This window comes from Hippocampus comes, unplaced genomic scaffold, assembly GCF_001891065.2.
Source record: "Hippocampus comes isolate QL1 unplaced genomic scaffold, H_comes_QL1_v1.1 scaffold124, whole genome shotgun sequence".
In the NCBI taxonomy this organism is placed as follows: domain Eukaryota; kingdom Metazoa; phylum Chordata; class Actinopteri; order Syngnathiformes; family Syngnathidae; genus Hippocampus; species Hippocampus comes.
Genome location: NW_017805075.1, coordinates 173952 through 199748, shown reverse-complemented (window position 1 = coordinate 199748; position 25797 = coordinate 173952). Strand labels below are relative to the sequence as shown.

General features: G+C 41.2%; 2 protein-coding genes and 1 long non-coding RNA gene across 4 annotated transcripts in view; 2 read left to right on the top strand and 1 right to left on the bottom strand.

The window, feature by feature from the left end:
* Positions 1 to 33: 33 nt before the first annotated feature.
* Positions 34 to 17938, top strand: LOC109512954 (sodium-coupled neutral amino acid transporter 3-like). Its single transcript, XM_019865081.1, has 16 exons — positions 34 to 198; positions 4502 to 4585; positions 6993 to 7077; positions 7181 to 7296; positions 12439 to 12512; positions 13664 to 13756; positions 13841 to 13922; positions 14012 to 14094; positions 14222 to 14280; positions 14381 to 14518; positions 14635 to 14714; positions 15630 to 15730; positions 15891 to 16015; positions 16946 to 17090; positions 17165 to 17268; positions 17345 to 17938. Exons 2-16 carry the CDS (start codon positions 4545 to 4547, stop codon positions 17447 to 17449), a joined length of 1431 nt encoding a protein of 476 aa, XP_019720640.1. The 5' UTR covers positions 34 to 198; positions 4502 to 4544; the 3' UTR covers positions 17450 to 17938.
* A 1517-nt stretch (positions 17939 to 19455) lies between these two features.
* The window catches only part of wasb (WASP actin nucleation promoting factor b), a 12654-nt gene continuing 6312 nt past the window's right edge, over positions 19456 to 25797 (top strand). Inside the window, exons 1-7 of one of the 2 annotated variants that reach the window (XM_019865079.1) lie at positions 19456 to 19642; positions 21210 to 21350; positions 22657 to 22746; positions 22881 to 22977; positions 24345 to 24380; positions 24465 to 24642; positions 25278 to 25456. In XM_019865079.1, the coding sequence (XP_019720638.1) occupies positions 19541 to 19642; positions 21210 to 21350; positions 22657 to 22746; positions 22881 to 22977; positions 24345 to 24380; positions 24465 to 24642; positions 25278 to 25456 (823 nt within the window). In that variant the 5' untranslated portion in view covers positions 19456 to 19540. The remainder of the gene's footprint in view (positions 19643 to 21209; positions 21351 to 22656; positions 22747 to 22880; positions 22978 to 24344; positions 24381 to 24464; positions 24643 to 25277; positions 25457 to 25797) is intronic. The other variant, XM_019865080.1, reaches the window with a different exon arrangement.
* Positions 21984 to 22690, bottom strand: LOC109512955 (uncharacterized). Its single transcript, XR_002167631.1, has 3 exons — positions 22603 to 22690; positions 22541 to 22543; positions 21984 to 22482 (listed from the first exon to the last, which is right to left on the bottom strand). It is a non-coding gene; the product is annotated as an uncharacterized LOC109512955 (long non-coding RNA).

Sequence of the window (25797 nt, the reverse complement as noted above, 5' to 3'; positions counted from 1 at the left end):
GGCAGATAATCTCTCTACTCTCTCCTCCCACCACTCCTGAGGAGCTCTGGAGGGAGTAAAGCATTGTAATTATTCACAGCAAAAGTGTGACAACGGATAGCCGGAGCTCACCAATTTTTATGCAGTTCATTTCCAGGACGTTTTGTGGGGGTTTCTGCGCGTGTGAAAAGAAGGCCAGCCGTGCTGTTTGACACTTGGGTGAGTAACTCCTTGTGAGAGAAGTGTGTACATTTTGAAGGAGGGAGTGGAGGCAGTAACTGCCAATAGTGAGCCGCTCTTGCATCAGACAGCACCATGTGGTGAGCGATGCTGAACAAGGAGAATTTATCAGAATTCTTCCCCTATTCCAATTCATTCATTTGAAGACAATTTCATGGATCTTGGATTTGAAAATGTTAAATAATGTAAACATTCTACACAAACGAAATTATTAGGCCTTTGTAAAATAAATATATATATATATATATATATATATATATACATAGTTCCTTTTATTTGAGGCAAATTTGACCCCGTTCAATGTTTAGCCTCCCTAAAGATATGGTTTACATCTTCTTTTGCTTCATTGTTCACGTTTGCTGATTTGATGAGGACAACAAAATTAACATGGTGACATGTTAGAAATGTCTTTTACATGTTTCATGTATCAGTGTCCTTTTGAAAATATCAGTAGAGTATTTTTCACACATTTGCTGTCTCTGTTGGGGCGGGGGTGATATTGAGGTCACTAAAACATATCATCTAATGTTATTAAAAAACTTTAACACAAACATGAGTGTAGTAGTGTGAGAAATAAATCTAGTTCACATGTCACTTGACCGCTTCTCAATCATTTGTTGTGCTGTTTGCTAGCTTTTTGCTGAAAATGACTTTCGCAAAGGCTTTTTTTCTCAGTGAAGGGCTGTCACATCTATTGGACTACAGAATTGACATTTGCGTCCGATAAAAAGGCATCCTCCTCTGATGACAATGATTACCTCAGAGTTGGAACCTCAGTCCACCCCACTCCAACAGTTAGTTCACTACTTTCCCAAAATTGGAATTGTTGTCCATTCACCCCACTTGAACTGCAGGCTGGATTTATATAATCAAAATGGTTGCTGATATGCTGTCCAAGATGTCAAGTCATCTTTTGAGCTGATCAGTCGACAAGACTGTGACTCGAGAAGTCTTTAGAGGGACGTGTATGGGAACAGTTGAAAAAACGTGGGTGTGATCTCCTCGCAAGCCTAAATTGGGTTGCTCATTTTGGAAGCGGTTTACAAATCAAGGGGCAAGGTAACAGCAAAGCTTTGGGCTGCTAAACCAGGAAGGGCAATATTTCAAGCAACCGTGTCGCTCAGCATATCCCCACTACACAGGGGAAAATATCTTGCATGTATACATAGCCCTTAAAATTGCATCGGGAAATCCCTGATATAATGGAATTAATGTACTTTTTCGTAAGGTTATACAGTGGTCCTTCGTTTACCAGGGGATTACATTCCAAACTATCCCTACGACAGACAGAAATCTGCAAAGTATATGCACTGTGTATATCTTCTGAAGCGTTGTGCATAACACCAATACAACATGCACATCAGATGCATATATTATTTTTGTCCGCTTGGGATCACCATCCTCACGTTCTACAGTCGGGTATCTGTAGCTGTGACTGAATGCGTGTAGCTTAAAAAGGCAGGGCCAGGTCTGTTGGGTCAAGTCGGAGTCAGCGAATGAGTGTTTTGACTTCGCTGGCTAAATGGTTAGCCACTCTGCGTTGCGTTAAACCGCAAAATGTCAACTGTGAGACATGATGATAGATAATTACATGTCCAAATTCTTCTAACGTTCTATCGTGCTTGGGAAAAATGGATTTATAATCACTTTCTGAAGGTTTAAATTGTTGGGGTTAAATTGACCCTAAAGATAAAAAAAATGTTGGTTTAAATGAAAAGGTAACAGGAGCCAAACCTGATGTGAAAAGGGAGTTTCAAGTCAACCAGGCTTCCCCAGATTGTTATTATCCGGAGCCTGGATGCATTCCACTCATCTGTGCTTTCGCAGATGTGTCATCCCACTTTTCAAAAAAAGAGGCTGGAGCACAACTGAACAGCTAAAATAACAGTGTTCACACAAGAAGCCTTTGAGTGCGTGGGCCCGCTTTAGGGCTCATTCTACGTCAGTAGTCCTCTTGTGTGACGCGTGTGGGAATGGAGCAGGAAAAAGTCTTTGGAATGTCACATAGTGTTGGATCAGTGTGTCCTTGGGGTCACATGCAAGAATCTCAAGGGTGTGTGGGTGACCTGCGGAAAGGGGTGGGATCTCATGACCCAGTGGCACGAGTGCAGACCTTCACTCTTCAGTCCTCGCATCACGTTCATCATTTGACCCCACAGCACAGTCAGCTCGTTGGCAGTGTGCATGTCCCGAGACTGCTCAACTCAAGTCACATTGTTTTTGTGTTGTTGTTTGTTTCATATGTGCATTAGTTGTCATTTATACCAGCACAAGTAGCTCTTTTTATACACATCATTCCTCAAGTGCTCGGTTTTTATGATACAAAAAGAGACCGAGTTAAATTATTGACAAACTTTTATACCTGGATTTCTGAACTGAGAAAAGACATCTTTTTGAAAGGGGAATTAAGTGTGCCTCCCTCCTTAAAACTGAGGATGTGGCTGTGTTCAGAAATAACCAATCACATTCGAACTCGTTTCAGGTGAGAGTCAACACACATCAACAATCATATAAAGTGCCTCTATTAACCCCACATTGACTTCAGATGTTCTAGGACAGGGATCGGAAACCCAAAATGTTGAAAATGCCATATTGGACCAAAATAAACAAAAAACAAATATGTCTGGAGTCGCAAAAAATAAAAAGCCTTATAATGAAGGCAACACATGCTGTATGTATCGATATGAGCTATATTAGCCTGCTATCCACATGACTAAGTTGGCTACAAATACACAACAAGCATTCATGATTAAAAGGTTTTTTTTCCCCCTGCAATTCATCCTGCAGAGGAGGGGTGCCCAAACTTTTTTGACAGATCTACTTTTCGAACAACCATCATCCCGCGATCGACCCGTTACCTCACACGCATGCATACGCCCACACTTACACACGCATGCCGTAATGAGCAACAGCCATAACGGCCGCTAAGATGAACGAGGCACGGGACGCACTTTCACAGCGTGCTACCTATCGTAGCTCACGTGTACCATTTTAAAATGCTTCTCTTGGCCGCCCAGATTCCCATTCTTGGCAAGTACCCTCGGTGAATTGTACATGAAAGGCAGCTGTTTTGTTTTTTTTTTTGTTTTTTTTTTTACAACAGCCCCCTGACTGACATCCCGCTCTGCTAATAGAAACGAGTGTCGCAGGCCATGACGCAAATATTTATTGATGTAATGTTGACATTTAATATTTATTCGACACATTTTTACAGCATCGGAAAACGTTAATAATGTTTGTGTCATGTTTGTCCTCTGACAGAAACCATATTCAAACAAAAAATATATTTCCCTCCCATCTTTTTCCACTTTCAAACATTTTTGAAAAAGCTCTAGGGAGCCACTGGGGGTTGGGGGGCACTAAATAGCCGCATGCGGCTCGAGAGCCGCGTGTTGCCGACCCCCGTTCTCGGAGGAGGAAGTCGCTGATGGTTTAGTGGTACACTTGCCTGACTTGGGTGCGGGCAGCATGGGATCGGTTTCCACTCAGTGACGGTGTGGTTGTGGGTGTGAATGGTTGTTCATCTCTATAAGTGCCCTGCGATTGACTGGCGACCAGTTCAGGCTGTAGTCCGCCTTTCATCTGTAGTCAGCTGGGATAGGCTCCAGAACCCCCCACGGCCCTATCCAGGATAAACTGTGCTGAAAATGCTTCGCAGTGCAGAGGTGGTGGGTTCGAATCCGGCCCCGGCCTTTCTGCGTGGAGTTTGTATGCTCTCCCTGTGCCTTCACGGGTTTTCACCGTGTACTCCATATTCCAAAAACAAGCATGGTAGGTTAATTGATCACTGTAAAATTTCCATAGTGTGATTGTGATTGCAAATGGTTGATGGTCTATGTGTGTAGGGTGTACTCCACTTGCTGCCCCCAAGGCTCCATCCTGCCCGCGACCCTCACGAGGATAAAGCGGTTCAGACAATGAATGGCTGCATGGATGTCCTTGTAGGCTTTTCTGGATATTTTTTTTGTGGGGACAGTGGTTCTAGTAGAGTCCTGAAGGTGGTAGCATTATGCTTTGGTGCTGTTTTTCTTCAGCTGGAACTGGGTTTTTACACAAGGTGGAAAGAATTGTGAACTGTTCGAAGTAGCAGTCAGTGTTAGACCCCCCCCCCCCTCCCAAAATCACGCTTCTGCTAGAAAACAAACAAAAAAAATGCTTGAAACAGCCTCCTAGAACTCCTGGATATGCTTTGGGAAGAACATAGATTAAGACTGCATCTACTTTATATGGGGTTTGCAGGAAGTATTCTAAATTAAATGTGTCTACTTTTTTCCACTTACAGTTTGAAGAGGAATTATTCAGTACAGCAAGTCCAGTGTATCAGAATGGAGCTTCAGAAATTGAACGGACACAGTCGAGAAGATGGGTGAGATTTATAAATGCTGTTTTTAATGGCAGAAACACCTTTTAGAGAGCAAACCCACATCATTGTTGACAGGTTTATGACATGCTGAAACAAGAACATAAGAGGCAGTTTCTTGCTCAAGAAGCTGTTGTTTTCATCAGATTTCTCTTCTTGCATCTGCTTCTACAGTACTTCTTTTTGGGAGAAAATAAAATTGCAAAATGAAGCGCTTTTATGTCATAAAATAACCTCTCAATACTAACCATGATACTAACTTGCTACTAAGGGGACGAAAAACATTTTTGGACACATGTGGACAGGGCCTCGAGCAAATGTGACCACACCAGTCTGGATAATCAAGTCTTGGGCGTTTCTAGTCACATGCTACATGCATTCTTGATTGTCCTACTCCTAAAACCTTTCCATAAAAGGACACTCTTATTTGTTTCCCAGAAAATTATAAAGACATTTTATATACTGTACACAAATATATAAATTTATATACTGTACACAAATGCATAAAGTACAGGAAGTCATGAAGAAATCCAACCATTTTGTTTTCATTTTGTTCCTGCGTGATTCCCTACCTTTACTGAGGCAAGGCACATTTTTGACGTGAGAAAAATCTCACAACACATAACCAAACAAAATGCCACAAAAACTATGCATACTGAAATAGGATCTTGTCTCTCTTTTCTCACAAATGGACGTTGTTTAAAATGCGGGCCTGTTTAGTTGAACACAAAGCAATTACTTTGTCATACTACCCGTTGGATACACAGATTCTTTGAACCTTCTACCGTCGAGTGGAAGAGCACTCATTTGCGCTGCCTGTAGCCATACATAGATGATATATTATTTGTAGAGAATAACTCTTTTTTTATTCAATTAAGTGGAAAAAATGAAACAAGCCAACAAATAATGTTATAAGACTAAATTAGCCAGTAATACTAACTAGTTCAGCTAGCAGCTAAATTAGCCAACTCGGCAAAAAAGCAATATTAGCTCGTTAATTAACTATCTCAGCTAAACAATTTAGCTAACATTAGCCAGGTGAGCTCACCAGTCAAGTTGGCTTCCAAATCGAAATACATTTGATCAATTCTTCGTTTAAATTGTACATGGTCACTGGTTCATGAACCCAAAAGTTAAACATTTTCATCCATTTGTCTGTAGTATAGTTAAGATTATTGCTAATGAATCACACAAGGAGAAGAGAGATTCTACTGATTTTCAGGAGTGGCATTTGTGAGCATGAGCGAGTTGGACAATTGTTAAGTATTTCACTCAATCATAACTTGAATGTGTTTTGTCTACCACGCAACTGACCGAGAGGCAACTGTGCCACATACAGCTCACAGTCAGCGTTTCAAGAATGAAGGCAACATACATAAATGTAACCCATCCGTTGAATAAGACACATATTTTATTAACTATGGGTTACATTAACACACGTGAATGACAATGATTAATGCCATTATTGCGGCAATAATTCTGCATTTACGTGACCTACCGCTCGCTGGGAACAATGTAGCTTCACCATTGCTGCAGAATTAAGAGGCATATTGTTCAGTGTTCTTAAGTCAAACAAGGTGTGCTTATTAAAAAGTGAAAACATAAAAACACACACTCCTTCAATGTAGCCTGGAAATGAGCTGCACACACGTCACTGGCGATAACTTCCGGAGCCACAATGTGTGGCATGTTTTCAAAGTGGAACTCTATGGAATTCACGTCTAATGAAAACATTCCGGAAGTTGGAGCCACCCTCAGACTTGATTGAGCCGCGCCTCTTTGGTGGTTGCGCACAAATTTCAAGGTTACGCTTGGTGGGTGTGTCACTGCAAGAAAAGTGCGTAAGGAATTGACTTAAGTGCAAATGAGAGAATATGCCCGTCACACATCAGTGATGAGTGATTTGTCTTTCCACCATATTGCAAGACAATTTATGAATAAAACTAAACTCCATTCCATTTTCTGTAATTTGTTTATTAATGCAGCAATGCAGATTGACAACAGAAGTGTGTAAAATGATGGTGTCAAAGTTGTACATACACATATAATGTTTGTTTTGCTCCATGACAAAACATATTATATAGGAACACTAATTTGTGTTCTCGCCAAATTTCCTTCCAAATGCCTAAGATCACAAAAAAAAAAAAAAAAGCCGAGTTGACAAATAAAACGTTGAAGAGAAGTTAAATCAAGGCAACCAGATGTCACTGCTGTGTAATTATTGGATTAGCATAACCTAAATGACTGACAATTTACACAGAGACATAGAAAGGAAGTTGCACAAAGAGCGAAAGCTCAACCCAAAGCAAACATAAACCCATTGATACCGGTCGTAAAAGCTCTTCCATGGGTCCGCTTACAAGATGTAGTTTTGTTTAATTTATGTTCGACATGTGCTTTATTTACATTGTAGCTTTGATGGACTGGATGCCATGGCTGAACATGAGGAATTTCTCCCGCATAAAGGTGGTGCTAAAAAAGAAACCCACTTCACAGATGTAAGTTGTTGTTTTTTTGTTTTTGTTTTTTATTAACTCTCTCACTTGTTGATACTCTTCATCGACCATGTCGCTCATTCACTCATCTGTCTTTCTGGTTCAGTTCGAAGGGAAGACTTCATTCGGGATGTCCATTTTCAACCTCAGTAATGCCATCATGGGCAGCGGAATTCTGGGATTGGCTTTTGCCATGTCCAACACTGGAATCCTTCTTTTTATGTGAGTTTGGTCGTTAAATGATCAGTGTGGTTCTCTCTCCTGATTTTTGTTTGTTACTCTGCACATGGGATTCACATGACCTCCCACTGAACATTCGGCAAGCCTCCTCGCTGCCCATCTTCAAAACCCGCCTCAAAACTCACTTGTATTCGTTCGCATTTAACTCAGCATGACTTAGATTTGTTCTTGGTTTTGCTGTTCGGTGCTTTCTACCGTCTTTATTGCCGATTTGCTTTACTGTTTGTTGTATATGTTAAATTGGTCCATGTACAGCACTTTGTATGCAGCGATGGCTGTTTGAAAGTGCTCTATAAATACAGTTGAGTTGAGTTGAGTTGAGTTGAGTTGAGGGATATGCATGTCAACGCCATCAACCAGGGCTGGGAAATTAACTCAAATGTAATTAGAATGTCAATCCTGGCTTCTCACAAGCATAAAAACACTATTATCAAGGAAAACGATAAATGTATCGAGCGGTGAAGTGTTGCTGCGAATGCACGGTAAAAGTATATCCACTGTGTATATCTTCTGAAGCCAGTGTGTGACGAATGCTATTCTGCGCACCCGAAGGATACTTTAAGCTATTTGTTGATACCTCAGCTTGAGTTTATTGTAAAACCAATTACACAATAAAAAGAATTACACCCACTGTCTATTTAAATAGTTGATTTTAGTTACATCACCAGCTTACCGCTAGTACTCACTGGAAAACCCTGTTGATCGACAAGCACCGATTAGCATTGGACTTCACGGGAAGGATTTATCTTCAAATCACGAATTGTCACACACAAATGCTGTATTATTATATATGGACAGGTAATATAACAAGTCAAGTCAACTTCATTGTCAAATGTGCTCTATGTGCAGCATACAGAACAGATGAAATTTCTTTCCTCTCAACCACAGGAGAGAGAGGAGCCGCTGCGGGTACCCGCGCCGCCATCAACAGAACAGTTAACATAAAATGACAAAAAAATACAACACAACACACAAGAAACAGGCAGTCATGCAATCGTAACCACTTTTCTGCATACTCGTTGTTTGAAGCAGTTATAGATGAAAGAGGAGAGAATCAAAGTGTCCTTTCGGCAGTGATCAGAGAGGTCACGCTGAAAATGTGCACACCAGGGGCGTCACTAGGTTTCAAGAACAAGGGGGACTTAGCCCCAAGGGGAACACAGCCCCTTTAGGGGGGTCCGGGGGCATGCCCCCCCGGGAGAAATTTTTTCTACATTCTGTTAAAAATCCATCAATTCCGTGCACTTTGAGAGCAAAATGAAGAGGCTATGAAGAACTACACACATCACATTAGTATCCTCTTTACTATGATGGGGCTTCCTCCCCTGGACTTTAACTGGACTAGATAATAGAAATTATAAAGAGTTCAAAAGTTCAATCTTGGTTGTTCAAGGGAATTAGAAGGATGCCCGATAACATAACCTATATGACAGTAGTCCTATATTCCTCTCTACCAAAATGTATTAACATATGCTAAGCCCCCAGAAGACTATGTATTTTGAGATGTCTGCCGTGATATGCAATTTAAGTTAGTACAATGAGATGCAAAAGCTTCATCACTTTGGAAAAACACAAGTTTGCTGCTCAATACTTAATGTAAGCTCCGATTGCATTTTGGGAACAGCCTTGCAAGTAAAATTAGCCTTGAGATCTGATAGACTCACCTGTCCTGCAGAGCTCCCCCAAGGCCCACTCTCTGTGCGTCTTTAGCCTGATTCCTATCAAATAAATACATTTATTTATTTTATATTTATTTATTTTATTTTATATAGGCCAAAATCTCAATAGGTGTTGCCTCAAAGAGTTGGTGTAATGATTATTTATGTATTTAATTATAAAATGTTGCTTAATTTTTATTAAGCACCACCTTAATTTATCCAAAAGTGAACACTTGTTACAGTGCAGTTTCTGCTGTTACTGGAGATATTTTAGCGGACTATAGTCACTAGTTTTACCAGCATGGATGCATTGAATACTTAATTTACCTTTCTAAAAAACTGTCGAATATCCATGCTGTCGACTCAACCTGACTTTCGGCAATGAACTGTCAGTTGTTGCGTTAGCATTTGATGTGGCGATGGTGACAGACACGTCAAATGCTAACGCAACACCTGTTGCGTTCAGGAAACCTGGGAGATTTAACATTACAATAATGGCAGGTTATCGAAATATCATTTAAAATGGCCACATTACATTGAATTTGATGCAATATATTTGCAAAAGTACAGGAAAAATAAATAATATATATTTTTAAATAATGCAATGAAATTATTTAGGGGTGCTAAAGACATTTTTAGGGAGGCTGAAGCCTCCCTAAAATAGGCCTAATGACGCCCATGGTGCACACGTCTGCTACAAGCTACATTTGAAAGCAAACAAGAAGCTGTAGCGTCCATTGACGAAAAAGAGATTGGCTCACATGTCCAGTCTCATGTAAATCCGCTTCAATTCCAATGATCCTGAGCATATATTTTTTTCTCATCGGTGGAACTTTTTTTTTTTTTTTTAGAAATTTTGCCAATTTCTTCTACCGATACTCTTTTTATCTTCATGCATGTCAGGGGTCTCAAACTCAATTTACATGCGGCCGCTGGAGATTGAGTTTGTGTGTGTCTGGGCTGCATCAAGTATTCCACAAGAAAGGGTTTCAAGTATTCAAAAAAGTACAACTAATCCAATCTTCTGAATCTCTAATGATAACAATTTGGAACATTAACGGTTGAACAAGACTGGGGACCTGGTCCTCTTTCTCATCTCTCTGCTGCTTTGCATACTCCTGAGCAGTGCAACTTTCTCCGTACATTCAAGACATGGCGGGGTGCTCCATTGCTCGGCAAAAAAATCATTCCGTCGCCTGTTTTTTTTTTTAAATTGGCTGTTCACGTCTCAGATCTTTTTCTTCATGGCAGATTTTGAAAAAAGACATGACTGGGACTCCACTTGATTTCGCTTCAAACTGACATTTCATCAAATGCTGTCATCAACCTGAGCTACAGTAGCCCATAAGTGATTTAAAAACAAAACAAAACACCCAGGGCAATAACACAGCAAAAAAGGTGGGGGCAGCAGGAACATTAAACTTTGATGTCAATTTGGGAGATCCCGTGGGCCACAAATGGCCCCTGGCTGTGAGTTTAAGACCCCTCATGTAAGGCTATGTTCACATTGTAGCTCAATTCCATCCTTGCATCCATTTTCAACACCGCTTATCTCGAACAGGGTCGCGAAGCGTTGCTGGAACCTATCCCAGTTGACGTCGGGCGGAAGGCAGACTACACCCTGAACTGGTCCCCAGTCAGTCGCAAGGGCACATATAGAGACAAACGACCATTCACACCCACATTCACACCACCACTGAGTGGGAACTGATCCCACGCTGCCCGCAAACAAGTACCTCAATTCCGATTTTTTTTTTTTGCCCTTGTGTGACACATATCAGATATTTGCCCATGCAACAAAACCAATATGATTTTTTTTTCTAATCCAGTGTATTTGCACGCACGCATCACATTGCCCCTAAGAGGCCCAAATGCGCACAGCAGGAAAGTATTCTTATATCATTTTTTTAAATTGCTATACATACTTTTTACTAACTTACATTTTGGTTGTGGTGATTCGTTTTTGGCTGGTTTGATTTCAGTATCAATCCAAAATAATCGCAAAGATATATTTTTCCTAACATTGCCCAGCCCTACTATCAACCTCCGTCCCCTTTGCTCATCTACTCACATCTTTGAGGAGTTGCAACAACTGTGGTTCCAAGTTAACACTCGCAATTGACACGAGGCTTTGAATTAGCAGAGAAGATGCACCATCTGTGAGTGTGTTCACTGTTCACACTTGCTTGACAAAAAGTGATTGTCTTTCCGTAGGTAGCGTACGGGTAAAGTGTATACAGGTTTTGCAGCATGTACAATAACTTGATCTGTCAGGGTGTACCCTGGAACAATTTTATCGAACAATGAGTTCTAATAGACTCACACACACACACACACACACGCGCACACACGCACACACACACACACACACACACACACACACACAGAGCTTCTGTAAACCAGATTTAAGAAGTTAAATTTAGCCTGCAGTGATCAGACTCAAGACACGCTTGCCTGGATCAGACGTGCGCTTTCCCGTGTTGAGGAGGGAGGGAAGGAACGAGCGTTGTCCAGCGTGAATGCACAGGATAGTTGTTGTGAAATAGCATTGTTTTCTTCTTTTTTCATATCTAAGTGTCAACCTTTTAACTTCCTTAACACATTTTCACGCGTCTTTGGGAGATTTTGCTTTGATCCGTTAAAAACAATAAGTTCTAATGGGATGTTCAAATTTAGGTAGCATATTGTCTGAGTTGTTCATTTTTGCTTCTCTTCCCTGAAATATACAGTCGTTGGTTTTTTTTTTCCCAATTGAATTGTACAGGCTATTTAGGTGACATAAATAGTGGGAAAAGTTTGGTTTATATTGGTCTCATTTTCTTATACCACTAAACAGGGCATTTCAAAAGGGGTGTACATTTTATATCCACTGTATTGGATACCCTGAACAGGTTGCCAGCCAATCGCAGGGCACACATAGACATACAACCATTTGCGCTCACAATCATACATACATATGGGATAGTTTAGCTTGTTCCATTAACCTGCCATGGATGTTTTTGGAATGTGGGAGGAAACCGGAATACCCAGAGAAAACCCATGCAGGCACGGGGAGAACATGCAAACTCCACGCAGGAAAGCTGGAGCTAGAATCGAACCCTGCACCTCTGCACTGTGAGGCGAATGTGCGAACCAGCCGGCCCTCACTATATATCAGTTAAACATAGTCACTACACTGGATGATCATGAGTCATCCTATATGCTGCCATACCCTGGTTCGTTGTTGTTTTTTGTTTGTTGTTTTGTTTTTAACTCCGAGCATCTCTGAGAACAAAGGGTAAGGATTGTGATTGTCCTTCCTTTTGCCACACGTCATTGTTTTGAGGACTTTTCTGTACTTCATTTCCTCCATTTGCCATATAAATAGCCACTCCAAATTAGGCCACGTTTTGAACAAGTACGATCTTACCTACATATTGCATGTAGTGTTAACAAATAAAACAATTTACTTTTTTGTATGTTTCAGAATTCTGTTGGTGTTCATTGCTATTCTGTCCGCGTATTCAATCCACCTACTGCTGAAAAGTGCGGGAGTTGTTGGTAAGAGGAGTTATGCTCAATTTATGAAACGCTATATTGGACAGCAGGGGTCCAAATTTATCTTATTTGCATGCATTGCCCTACTTACTTTCCGTTCCTTCTCGTTTCTCACTTTCTTGTCTTCCACTAATCATACATCACTAAAATAGTAACGGCATTTCCATTTATAACAGCCTGATAAATAAAGATGTTTCCGTTATAGCAGCAAAAACCATGAATGGCGATTGTTTCTTCCACTTTCTAATCTAGGTCAAGCAGGGTTGTAATGGTTTAGGATTTTTCCATCCTTCCATCGATCTCGAGCCTATCCCAGCTGTCTTCGGGCAGTTGGCGGGGGACACCCTGAACTGGTTGCCAGCCAACCGCAGGGCACACACCGACAAAAAAAAAAAAAAAACATTTACATCTAGGGACAAATTAGAGTGTTCCGTTAACCTTCCATGCATGTTTTTGGAATGTGGGAGGAAACCAAAGTACCCAGAGAAAACCCACGCAGGCATGGGAAGAAAATGCACACTGCACACAGGAAGGCTGGAGCCAAAATTGAACTCTCCGCCTCTGTACTGTGAGGCAGACGTGCTAAACACCGGGCTACCTTTTACATTCTAATAATTTTTTAATCCATTTTTACTTCTTTTTTTTTTTTTTTTAATTCGGTGAGTATTAATTTGTTTTAGATCAAGGTGCACATCAGACCGATAATTATCACCCAATGCTGGGGAAAACATCGTCGCATTCATCTTCCTCTAAATAAAAATGAACCAATAAAAACAGCCGGTTGAAAAACACGAACGGCAGTCCACTTACTGTCATTTTAAGCGCCGAGCTACTGCTGCATGATGTAGAGTAGGTGGTAATATGGAGCCCCTGTGCGCGGCTTCAGAAGTGAGCCATTTGTAACACGCCTTTATTTTTCCCATAGCATGTTTTAAAATTTTTTTTTTTTTTTGCTCCCTGTGGTATCTCACTGAACGCCAAAGCCTTGCGACAAAACTCATTTTTACGTAAAATACAACGCTGCAGACTGCTTTTTTCTTTCTTATTGAAAGTTGTGTTGCAAAAAATTGGGGTTGGTGTTTGTCTGTGAGAAAAACATCCCTGCTGTACGAACTAGTTTTAGGGCGGCACTGCTAAGGTTTGGGTCTTTTCAGGCATCCGGGCATATGAGCAGCTTGGGAACAGAGCTTTTGGCCCACCTGGAAAAATTCTGGCGGGGAGCATCATCACAATACACAACATTGGAGGTAAAATGAGATTATTTGTGGTCTTTCGCTATGAAAATTGAAGGTTGTACTGAGTGTACTGAGCATGTTTGTTTTTTTTCTCAGCAATGTCCAGCTATCTCTTCATTGTCAAGTCCGAGCTCCCGCTGGTTATTCAGGCTTTTCTTGGCAAATACGAAAACACGGGGTGAGTGTCAAATATCATCATTTGACTTCATTGGCAGCTTAGTAGATTTGTGCACTGATTTTTTATTTATTTTTTTGGTATGGTCTCAGAGACTGGTTCTTGAACGGAAACTACTTGATCATCATTGTTAGTGCTGCCATCATCCTTCCTCTTGCACTCATGAAACAACTTGGTATGATATCTCATCCTGTCATCACATTCCCTCCCCTCATCCCTGTTCACTTTCTCACCTACCCAGAAATTGCACTGCGTTTGTCATTATCATCAATGTTCATGTTCAGTCATGTGTTCCACTTCAGGTTATCTGGGATATACTAGTGGCTTCTCGCTTTCTTGCATGGTGTTTTTCCTCATTTCGGTGAGTCTGTTTGAAACAAATCTCGTATTAATTTTCAATCCAAATGTGTCACATCTGACACAATGAAGAAATGGTTGTGCACTCCCGATTCCTCTTCCAGGTAATCTATAAGAAATTCAACATCCCTTGTCCGCTGGCGGATAGTCAGCACAACATCACCCTCATGGCCGACAATGACACAGTCACTGAAGATCTGGAAGACTTTTGCCACGCCGAACTTTTGACCATCAACTCACAGGTGAGACCACAATGTGTTTCTCACCACTCGCTCTTCTTCAATTGTCACTACAAGTTCTTATTCTCCAGTCAGATGAGCAGACTCTGTCACTAACCCGTTGCATGACTGGCTTTTAGACGGCATACACCATCCCAATTCTGGCCTTTGCATTTGTCTGCCACCCCGAAGTGCTGCCCATCTACACAGAGCTACGAGAGTAAGTCATGCTTTATACGGAGGAAGCTTGGTTTTCGTGCGTCCCAGTTTTCAGAACATTTGCCTATTTCATCCCACTTTTGGTTCATCCACTCAGTTTTCAGACAAAAATCCCCGAATTTTTGAGGATTGCGTACCCACGGAAATCATCCCGTTCAACATTGTTGTGTCACTTCTCAGTGAGTTAGCCTCAAGCCAAGCATCAATTTGATCATTTCAAAGTTTTTCTGTAACTGTTGCACCTGATTCACTCAGCGGCCAAAGAAATGCGTAAACGTGTTAAGTGTTTCCTGAGAATAAGTGAAAAATAGCGTGTTCGCCCAAGAGCACCGATGAACGAGACACAATTCTATGACCGTAATGCAATACAGGTAAATGTTTGTGGCAAGCACATACGCCAGAGGTAACATTGATGTCAACCACTCGAGCACAAGCAAGGCTAATTTGTCTGAGTAATTCTGAAAGAGGTAAAGCAGAGAGTTATGACTGGATTTCCAAATTCCCAACGTCAGAGCCAATCATTGCAGCTACAGTAGGCTTCACCTGTGACTTCTTGTCACAGAAGAAGGTGGTAAAGACAAGGAGTGAAGGAAATTGCTTTGTTGTTTTAAGTAATTAGCCTTCCCAGTCCATAGATGGCTGCAATATGCCTTCTTCTTCTTGATTTGTTTTGAAAGTTGGCAATAGTTTTGAGAGTGTGCTCCCGACACCTACATGACTTAAGTGGAACAGCAAGGACGGTTTTTCCAGGTGTGTGTGTATGTCTGTTCTTGCACCAAAACGTACAGTACGTTGCCGTTTTTAATTCACATTTATTCCATCATTAATGAGTCTCAACTTATTGTATTTTCCCACAGAGAATGCTAAAATGAGGGGTGGGGGCAAATACAATTAACTGTTATCTTTTTGTCTCCAGTGCCACCAAGAAGCGTATGCAGAATGTTGCCAACATTTCCATCTTGGCCATGTTCGTCATGTACCTGCTGACGGCACTTTTTGGGTACCTCACCTTCTACGGTAAGACTGAAAGACTCTTATGCTGCATGTGAACGAGACGTGTTTAAATGAATCACCTGCTTGTTGTTCTCCTTAAAACGGCTTATACATTTTGCAGTGTGATGAATAAAGTGCAAGACTGAGCAGGACGTCAAAGCTTTGTTTGCTTTTCTTTCTCTAGGTGCTGTGGAGTCTGAACTGTTGCACACCTACATCCGTGTGGACCCCCTCGACGTGCTGATCCTTTGTGTGCGCCTGGCCGTGCTCGTGGCTGTCACGTTGACTGTCCCTGTAGTTCTCTTCCCGGTGAGAGTTGTGTCATATTTTTTTTTTAACCTAACTATTATTCCCAACTATCCCGCTTTATTAGTAGCTTAGATTTTGAAATGAAAAGTGTTTGATAAAACAATTTCTTGACTCTGGTGTTTTGCACCATAGACCACACATAGAAAACCCAGGAAAGAAAAAGTCTACCTTCAGCTTTAGGAACACATTCTGTGGACTATTGTCTATTAAAATTTGAGTCAAAAAAAGAGGGCAAAGAAATGAGCCATGAGGCACTCCACATCTTTTACCAGGAGGCATAACTCATCAATACAATTTGGGGAAATCAAAATGTAATCAATGTGGGTGGCAACACCTCTTTTTTTTTTTTAAACCGCTTGACCACTTTTCATCTAATACTGTGAATGAATGTGGAAATACCAACGAGGTATAAGGCACTGATATCACAGTCTACATGGAAATCCCGGGAACATGTACTTTCCTTGAGACTTGACAAGGTCTTTGAAATCTGTAAAAAAAATAATAAATAAATAAATAAATAATAAAGCACACTTTAAATTTGAAAATTGCTTACACCAGTGGATGTGTAGACAGCCAGTAGCAAAATGCAGCTAGATTTTGAAAGAGAACAGTTTTGTTTTTGTTTTTTTACTTCTGTAAAAGCTAAAGCCTATTTTCTCAGTCTGATCTGGAAGCCTCATTCTATACACAAAACATTTTTAAACATTCAAATTTGGCAGTGCTGTTAACACTTTTCTCTGCATTTTTACTTGATAGGGTTTTATGAGAACATGTATTCATTCCACTGTGCTTGACATCCATTTACTATTAGGCTTCACACTGTTGTTGTTGGCAGTTGTTGGGATAAATCCAAGGTGACTCATTCCTCCAGCTGTGTGCAACCCGAATCATGACATACTTTATGCTCCCTTTTCCTCCTTCCCACTGTAGATCCGCCGAGCCGTACTTCAGATCTTGTGCCCTGACAAGCCTTTCCACTGGGCCAGACACATTTCCATTGCGTTGTTCCTCCTCATTCTGGTCAACCTGCTCGTCATCTTCGTGCCCTCCATCCGTGACATTTTTGGACTCATCGGTATGTGTTTGCTCTCCATTGTAGCCTCGGCTTCTGACGTTCTTACTGAATGGGCTCTCCTAATTACTCCACAGGAGCCACATCGGCCCCCAGCCTCATCTTCATCCTGCCTGGAATTTTCTATATACGAATCGTTCCTGCAGAACAAGAACCTTTTCTGTCCAGACCCAAAATTCAGGTAGCGCTCATTGCTGTCGTACACAATGTTGGATTGCTGGTCCCCTCATTTCATGCAGCACTGTTTTGTCCTATAGGCTGCATGCTTTGCTGCATTGGGATTCGTCTTCATGGTTGTGAGTTTGTCATTTATCTGCATCGACTGGGTGAGCGGAGAGAATCGAAGCGGCGGTGGACACTAGTTGCTCGCTGAGGTCCTAGCAATAACAAAATGTGAACCGAAGCCCCTCCCCATCAGTAAATGTATTGTTCTCCAGCAGCCATACAGTACATGCTGGCATTGAAAGAAGAAATTGAAAAAAAGAATGGGACACCTGGAAGGCCCTGCAATGGAAGAGAGAGCACGGACTGTCGTGACTGAATTCACCCTTTGTTACAGCCTGAGATATACAGTACTCCATTTTTAATCTCGCAAAGGGAGTTAAGAAAAAATAGCAACAGTGTGACTCAATCCAATCGAGGGTATGGATGCAAAAGTTCTGTGGAAAAGCAGCAAGTCACTGCCAAAGTTCTCTATATCCACTTCCCATCTCGACTTTGTAATACACAGCGGTGCCTTGAGATCCGAATGACCTGACTTATATGTCATGGCTGTTTGTATGCCGCTCACAGTTAAGTTTACTGTCAAACTTAACATAGCACAAAGATAATTACACCTTGTAATGTGTATTTAAAACAGGGGTTTCAAACTCATTTTTGTCGCGGGCCACTTTGGAGTTACATCTTCCCTCGGAGGGTCGTTATGACAGTGAAACTGAATAAATGTTTAATCATCACATCGTATTATAACTTGTACACAAAAACAAAAAAACAAACAATGATGGCTCACTTCAAGAAAGGCTCTGCTAGCATACTGCTACCATACAAAGGAAATCACCATTGACATGCTACTATCAGCATCGATAGTTGCGGTTTTAAAACAATGCATAAGCAATCCATATTTAAAGACAAATGGTGGTGCAACTCATGTAGACAGATGATATAACAAAACTTACAGAAATATATACCTTATCCTCTGCAAAAAATGATCAGCATCTTATTAGTCACCTACTGTAGTTGTGAAGCTATTCTTCATTTGTGGGTGCATGACTATATTATATTGCCAAGGCAGGCACATGAGGAAGAGCAGCACAGTATTTTTCTTATTAAAAAGGGAGGCTGGAACGGATTAATGGCATTTCCATTCATTTCAATGTGGAAAGACGATTTATGTTATGAGTGAGGTCACAGAATGAATTAAACTCGTATCTCAAGGCACTCCTGTAAGTTAGGCAGTACGGCAACTCGTTAGTCATCAAAATTAATTCAACATTTCATTTGGCGCATGCGTATGACCCCATTTCAGAGTTTGGTTCCTCCATGATGAAATTTTGCATTGAACTTTCACCTAAAATAAGAACGACGAGAGTTAGTGCCACGCTGAGGTTTTTAAAAAAATGTGCATTTTGCTGACTTTAACAATGAGTTATGTGAAATATTACTAACTTACTCTGAAAGTTTGTGGAGGTGAGATTATTGGAAGTTGTGTAGAAAAAAAATGCTGCAACCAAAAATGATGCCATTTGTGGGCTTTTGCCACTGTAAAAGAAGGTCAATTTTGTCTGTCGTTACAAACCAAACAATGAATGCAGTTACTGTAACATGTTAAAGCCATAGAGCACGGGTGTCAAACAGGGGCCATGTTCACCCCAGTTTGCTGTCAAGTGGGACCAAATTAGTAATAGTTACTTTTCGTGAAAATTTGCACTTAAGTTTTTTTCCTTATTGGCTGGATTGGATTCCGGGATGATCTGGTTCTGGCGAACGGTCCATACGTTTGACACCACTGCCACCATGTGTAACACAGCTGGAAACCTCATCCTATTTGTGTTAAGCTTTTCCTATAGAAACATGACAATCAATGGAATTTGAATAGTAAATTAAGTCTTTTCATGTCTGTAAATGTTGACTAAAATCTATGTTGAATTTGTTTGTTCTTCCTGTACAGTTTTAAATTAATTTGAACTGTCTGTCAATAAAGTATGTCTCATTTGTACCCCTTCTGAGCTCTGACAATAGAAGGAGTAAAGTCAAGAAAATGGAAGTAGCTCAGTATATGTGCTGCGAGTTTCGGAGAGAAAACAAGTGGGGGTTGGAGAAGTGTGTCTGTGCATTTCCTGCTACGAGTTGAAGTAACAGAGAAGAGGCTCAACTTCCTCCATTGCGGTGGCGCGTCGGCCAGTGCTGAGAAGACACCGTTGCACACCAGCAAGAGTTGGTCGCAGTTCTGCGCCATGAGCCGAGCAACTAAAACCAAAACGGAGAACGCGCAGAGCTCCCTGCTAAGCCTGCAGGAAAATCAGGCCCTGGACAACCTGCTTGGCAGAAGGTGTGCTGTAAGTTGACACTCCAATCTGCGTGTCCGTGTGTTCGCGCACGCTTGTTAAAATTACAGCCTACCTCTTTTTTCCAGGTTGATACAACTGAAATCTCTCTCATATTATTTGACAAACATTATTTGATTGTTTTTTTTAACAGGTGCTCACTGGTAATATTCTGGGAAAATACAAATTGGAATTCTGCAAAACACTTTGAAATGTTGGCCCAGGTTCAAAACCTTAATGCAGGCTTGAAATCCTGCTTTGAGACCTTGACCCTGGCTTGAAACTCCACTTGAAAACCTAAACCGAGTTCATAAACCTAGCACAGGCTTGAACCCCTAATCTTAGCGTGAGAAACTTATTTTAAACTCTAACACTGGCTTTAAACCTCACTTTGAAACCCTAACCCTGGACTCTGGCTTTAAAACCTTACTTTATATTAACGCCGGCTGGAAAGCCTAACCCTTGCTTGAAACCCTATTTTGAAACTCAACCCTGGCTTGAGAACCCAATTTTAAAAACCTAACTAGGACTTGAAAAACTAACCCTTGGTTGTAACTGCAATTTTAAACCATAAACTGAAACTACAGAAAACCCAATCTTGAAAGCCCCTAATTAGAAACTCTAATACTTGTTTCAAACCCTAAGCCCCCACTTGAAACCCAAACCCTGGTTCAAAACCTTGATCCAGACTTAAAATCCTTCTAGAAGTCTTTAACTCTGGCTTGAAACCTTAACTTGAAGCCCTGGCTTGAAAATTCAACTTAAATTCTTAACCCTTGACCCCAACCCTGGCTGCACACCCTAATTTGAAACATTGGCCCAGACTTGAAACCCTAACATGTTTTAAAACCCTTACTTTTAAAAGCCCAGCCATGGCTTGAAAGTCGTAATTTGAAACCCTTACCCAGGCTCAAAAACCCATTTTGAAAACTTAGCTCCGACTTGGAAATCTGACCCTGAGTTGAAATCACTGGCTTGAATCTCCTAATTTAAAACTTTAACCTTGTCTTGAAACCATAAATAGAAACCATAACCCTTGGAAACACCACTACATTGAAACCATAACCATCACTTAAAACCAGCCAACTTTGATGCCCTAACTCAATTTGAAAACCCTAAGAATGGTTTGAAACTCAACTTTGAAAGCTGAACCCTGACTTGAAAACCCTAAATTGAAACCTTAACCCTAGTTTCCGAACCTAACCCTGTATTGAAACCCTATCTCTTGTCTGAAGCCCTCATCACCTCTTTCCAAGCTATTTATAAAGTCGCATTGTGTATCTCGAACAAGCTCCTTACATGAAGTCATCGAAAAGGAGGAAATGGCGCCTCGAGCATTTCTTCCTCTGGTGTCAGAATTCGACGCTGTCTCTTGTGTTGGTCTGCAAGCATCTCTTTTTCTCCGGCACGCTCAGTGGTCACACACCAATGCAGATTAAGTCAACTGAAAACGCATACAAAGAAAACAAGAGCTCAAAAGTGAAAATCAACGTGTAGACATCGGTGTGTGTGTGTGTGTGTGTGTGTGTGTGTGTGTGTGTGTGTGTGTGTGTGTGTGTGTGTGTGTCTGCATATACAGTCTATGGCCACTGCAGTGGCGCAGTTGTTCATGGCCCTGCCTCACCAGCCGTCCACGTGGAGCCTGCAGCACACTGGCGTGGTCTGCCTCATTAAGGACAACCCTCAGCGCTCGTACTTCTTTCGCATGTACGATTTGAAGGTAACTGTGGCACATCACGTGTGAAGAACGTTCCGCGGAAGCCACACAAGCTGCCTCACCTCCCATCACCCGAAAATTCGAATACAACAATCCTTGGTTTATCGCAGAGGTTACAGTCCAGTCCAGTCCACTCCTGCCATTGACAAAATCCATAATGTGGTGACCAAATCTTTACATTGTTAGCTATATATTGTAAAGCTCAATGCACACAATACCAAAACAAATGCAAGGTATCATTTTTGTCCACTTGGGGACACTGAATGTGTGTGCCTTTAATGTGAAGTGAAAGTCAGTGAACGAGAGTATAGGGTTGGCTGACTGTTAGCTGGTTAACCGTTAGCCACACTGCGTGTTACGTGACCCCGTGGTTGAGCCCTATTTGGCTTATTGAGCTAAAAATGATCAAATGCACGACTTGACTTTGACTTGGTGTTCATGAGATTCGATTACATTTAAACTCGAACTCCAACACTTGAAAAAGTCTTTCTTGTTTACTAGGGATGGAACGAAATGTAATTGGCACGATACATTTACTTCAGGGTAATTAAGGACATGGTACGGTACATTATAAATCAAGAGAATGTCACGCATGTGCGCATACACGCAAGCACATATACTTGTACACACGTGTTCACACACTTGTAAATTCACAAGTAACTCAGAGGTTGTGAGATTTGCCTGGCAAAGTCATCGTTGCTCATAACATCCGAAGTTAGAGTTTCATGAAATTGAATACGCGCACATTCAGAACCTTGCCCAATATACTCATAATATAAAGAGGAACAAATCAGAGTAAAACACAATGTTTTGATGAGTTGAATTTAGTCCCTAAAGCCTTTTTTTCTTTGCTGTTTATTTGCTTTCTTCTCAGAGTCAACTTTTGTTTCATGCACTGATTCTCGAGCTACCAGCCAATCAGAGTGATTAGTTGTCACAGATGACTGTCATCATTTTGTATCCTGGCATTCAATTCATATCTAAGAACGACACGTGAATCTCTTCATTCTTTGCAATTCTAAGCCTTTGTCCATTGGCCAGCGTGAAGCTCCACCCCTGCTCGCGACTATTCATAAACTGATTATAACAGCGTTACAGCTAACTAAGTCAAGAACGAACACTGAGTTCCAAGTGGCTAATTTGCAACTATGTTGTAAGTGAGCAAAATTACAGTATATGATGTGCCTTAAGACTTGCTTAACCCAAGGAATAGTTTGACTCGATTTACTTGATTTTTGCCACAGTAGCTTGGGACTTGTTTGAAAGTCAAAGACAGTTGAGGAAAAATGACTTGTCTTACTTCCCACAGGCTGGGAGGCAGCTGTGGGAGCAAGAACTCTACAACCAAATAGTTTACTCCACAGCTCCGCAGTTGTACTTTCACACCTTTGCTGCCGATGTAAGTGTGCCCTTCAGTTGACATTTCAACAGTCACCGTGCGGTCAAATTGTGCCTCACAAGTATTTGCTGGATCAGTCATGGGCGGCTTCTTTCCAAGAGGCTTTGTCTTATGCTTTTGCGCCTGCCGTGCAGGACTGTCAGGTTGGACTGAATTTTGCTGAGCAGCAGGAAGCAGAAGCCTTCAGAAATGCTGTAGTGGGAAAAATCAACCAAAGGAGCAACCGGCAAGGTACTACACTCCTTTCATTAAAACCCACTCAATGGGTTCTCTATTTTATTAATATGTTCGATACGAGAGGTGTATCCAAAAGTCTGCCTTGACAAAAATAACAATGCTGTCATTCGTTTGGAAGAATTGTTTACAACGGTAACTGCAAGCGGTTCACATTGGCAAATAACAACAACAAAATGATGTAAACAAAAAAAAAAAAAAAGATTTTTGAAACATTAAATGACACATCTCTGACAGTCTCCATCAAAATGGAGCCTTCTTGTCTTTGTCGAGGCAGAATTTTTCATACTGGCTTTTAACATGAGTCTTCCACTGTCTCCACCCTGGAGAAATATTTTACAATTACGGTAAGTAAAATGCGAACATGAGACAGAAGAAGGCAGAATGCTGTACAGGATGTCTTTTAAAGTTAGAAACAACAACTATTTTTTATAATTGATTCATTGTTTACACCCACTTTATAACTTCAAATTGTCCAATGGCTCCCATTTCAGCCTCTCAGCAGAAAATAGTCTCTGAATTCTGTTGTCCTTCACAAAAGCAGACTGATTATCTTTGTGTTTAATCCGAATAAGACATCTACAAACATCTGCTGTTACTTTGGAAAGAAAACAATGAGCAACTTTTTTATGACATGCTATGGACCAACCAGTAACTGAATCGTAATCCATTTATCGGGGAAAGTCTAGCCGGTTTAATTGTGCTCATTATTTGCAGTCAGCGTTTGAATAACTTGTAATTTCCATGTAGTTAAACCCGAGGTGTCCTCAGAATTGTACGCCAAACGAGTCGCCCTTCTGCAATAATCAGTACCCAAGAAATAGCTCTCAGTTTCAAAAAGATCACTCGCCCTCATGGGATAGTGCTTCGTTGGTGTTTATTTGTTTTTGTTTATCCAGCAAACAAACAAAGAAACAATGATCAGTCAATAAATAGTCCCCCCCCAAATGATTTTACAGTAAATCTTGTGTATGTTGCATGCAAAATAACATTTGTATCTGATTATTTGATTGATGGTTTTGACGAATGTCATCAATAATGGAGAGACCAAGATGACATATAACAATTGTGATCGTCATGACAAGGCTTCTGACACACTGTTCTCAGACAGAGTTTAGAATGCCATCAACAAGTTGCAAGAGAGAGACTGGAAGGCTCACAGAAAGGTGTAGAAGTTTAGGATATTATTTTTCTTTGCTCAAATGCCTGTGAATTTTGCTGTCAAACAGTTGGACGTTTGCATTCAAAAGTTTGAAGAAGGTCAAATGAGGTTCGACTGAAAAAGTTAAAGGGCTGTTTGCAATGTTTTTTTTCCTTTTCCAAAGTGTGAATTTACTCATGTTCATGTTCCCATTTTTGTGTAGAACGAGGGTCTCTTCCTGCTGTCCCACCAGAAAAATGTAACTCCTTCGCCTTGCTACGATTACCACGATGAACTGCAGCAATAAATGAATGACAAGCCTTTATTTACTGTCCTCCAAAAGCGGCATCTGGTAGCCGCGGTTCTTTTCACAAAGACTCCATGGATATCCCGAGCCCCGATGTTTCCCTACGTTACCGCTTGATACCCTCGGCTTCCTCCTTCAGGAAAGGGAAAAAGGACAAGAAAAACAAGAAAAAGGGACTCTCTAAAGCTGACATTGGCGCCCCCAGTGGATTTAAGTAAGTCATCTTGAGAATGTTTGGCTTTTGACGTTTTGTAAAATGTTTTGATGTTGCAGTAAATGTTACTTCATGCATGAGAGGTTCGGTTTGTTTGTTTAATCGAGTGCCAGAAGTAACGGCGATGTCTTGTAACCAACCAAGTGTCCTAAAACTGTTCCACAAAGTAGTGAGTAGTTCTGTGGCAACCTCCCTGTTCTTTTATCTTTACTGCGAGATTATATGAACATTAACTACCAGAAGACTGTATTTTAGATACGAAAATGATCGAGCACACGGCCTTGGAGCATTTTCCGCCAGATGCGGAAGAAGATCTGCCCTGTCCAACACGAATACCTGTATTATTCGTGTACTATCATAGCCACACCCACACAGGGGATGGGGGCAACTTTGTCTAGCTAGCTGCTAGCCCATCTAATAATGTGACTCCACAGTCTTGACTGGATTTCAGCTCTTAAATGTGACATAGATAGGGGAGGTAATAGCAAGTAGAAAGTCCACAGCGATGCAACTGTCATGCTTTATTCGCCTATCTAATAATGTGCGCCAAAGACTGCTAAATCGAACAATTCCTCCTCCAAAAATGTTTGCCTCTCCGAGTATCATCATATAGAATTAAAATTCCTTCCTTTCAGGCACGTCAAGCATGTCGGGTTTGACCCCAACAATCTGGACCCCGACCTGTGGAACCTCCTCTCCCAAGCAGGCATCGGAGAGGATGAGATGAGGGATGAGCAGACGTCCCAGATGGTCTATAACATCATTGAGCAGTCTGGTGGCATGGAGGCGGTCAAACGGGAGGCCAAAAGAGGAGGTCAGAAGTCATCAATGCTCATTTACAGCATTGGCTTTTAAGGGGGACTAGTGATGGTAAATGGACTCGGTAATTGCTGCAATGCAAATACGAATGTGCCTTGAGAGACCAGTGACCGTTCTTGTTAATTTTCCGAGGCACGAGCTGTCGTTCATCTGACAGAGGCTCATTGTATGTCTCTCACGTTGGTATTCGTCACATGGAATCCACCTGTTTACTGCCATTGGCGCATATACAGTGATCCCTCGCTATTTCGCGGTTCGTTTATCGCGGCTTCAGTGCATCGCGGATTTTTTCAAACATATTCATTAAAAAAATAAATAAATAAATAAATAAAATTA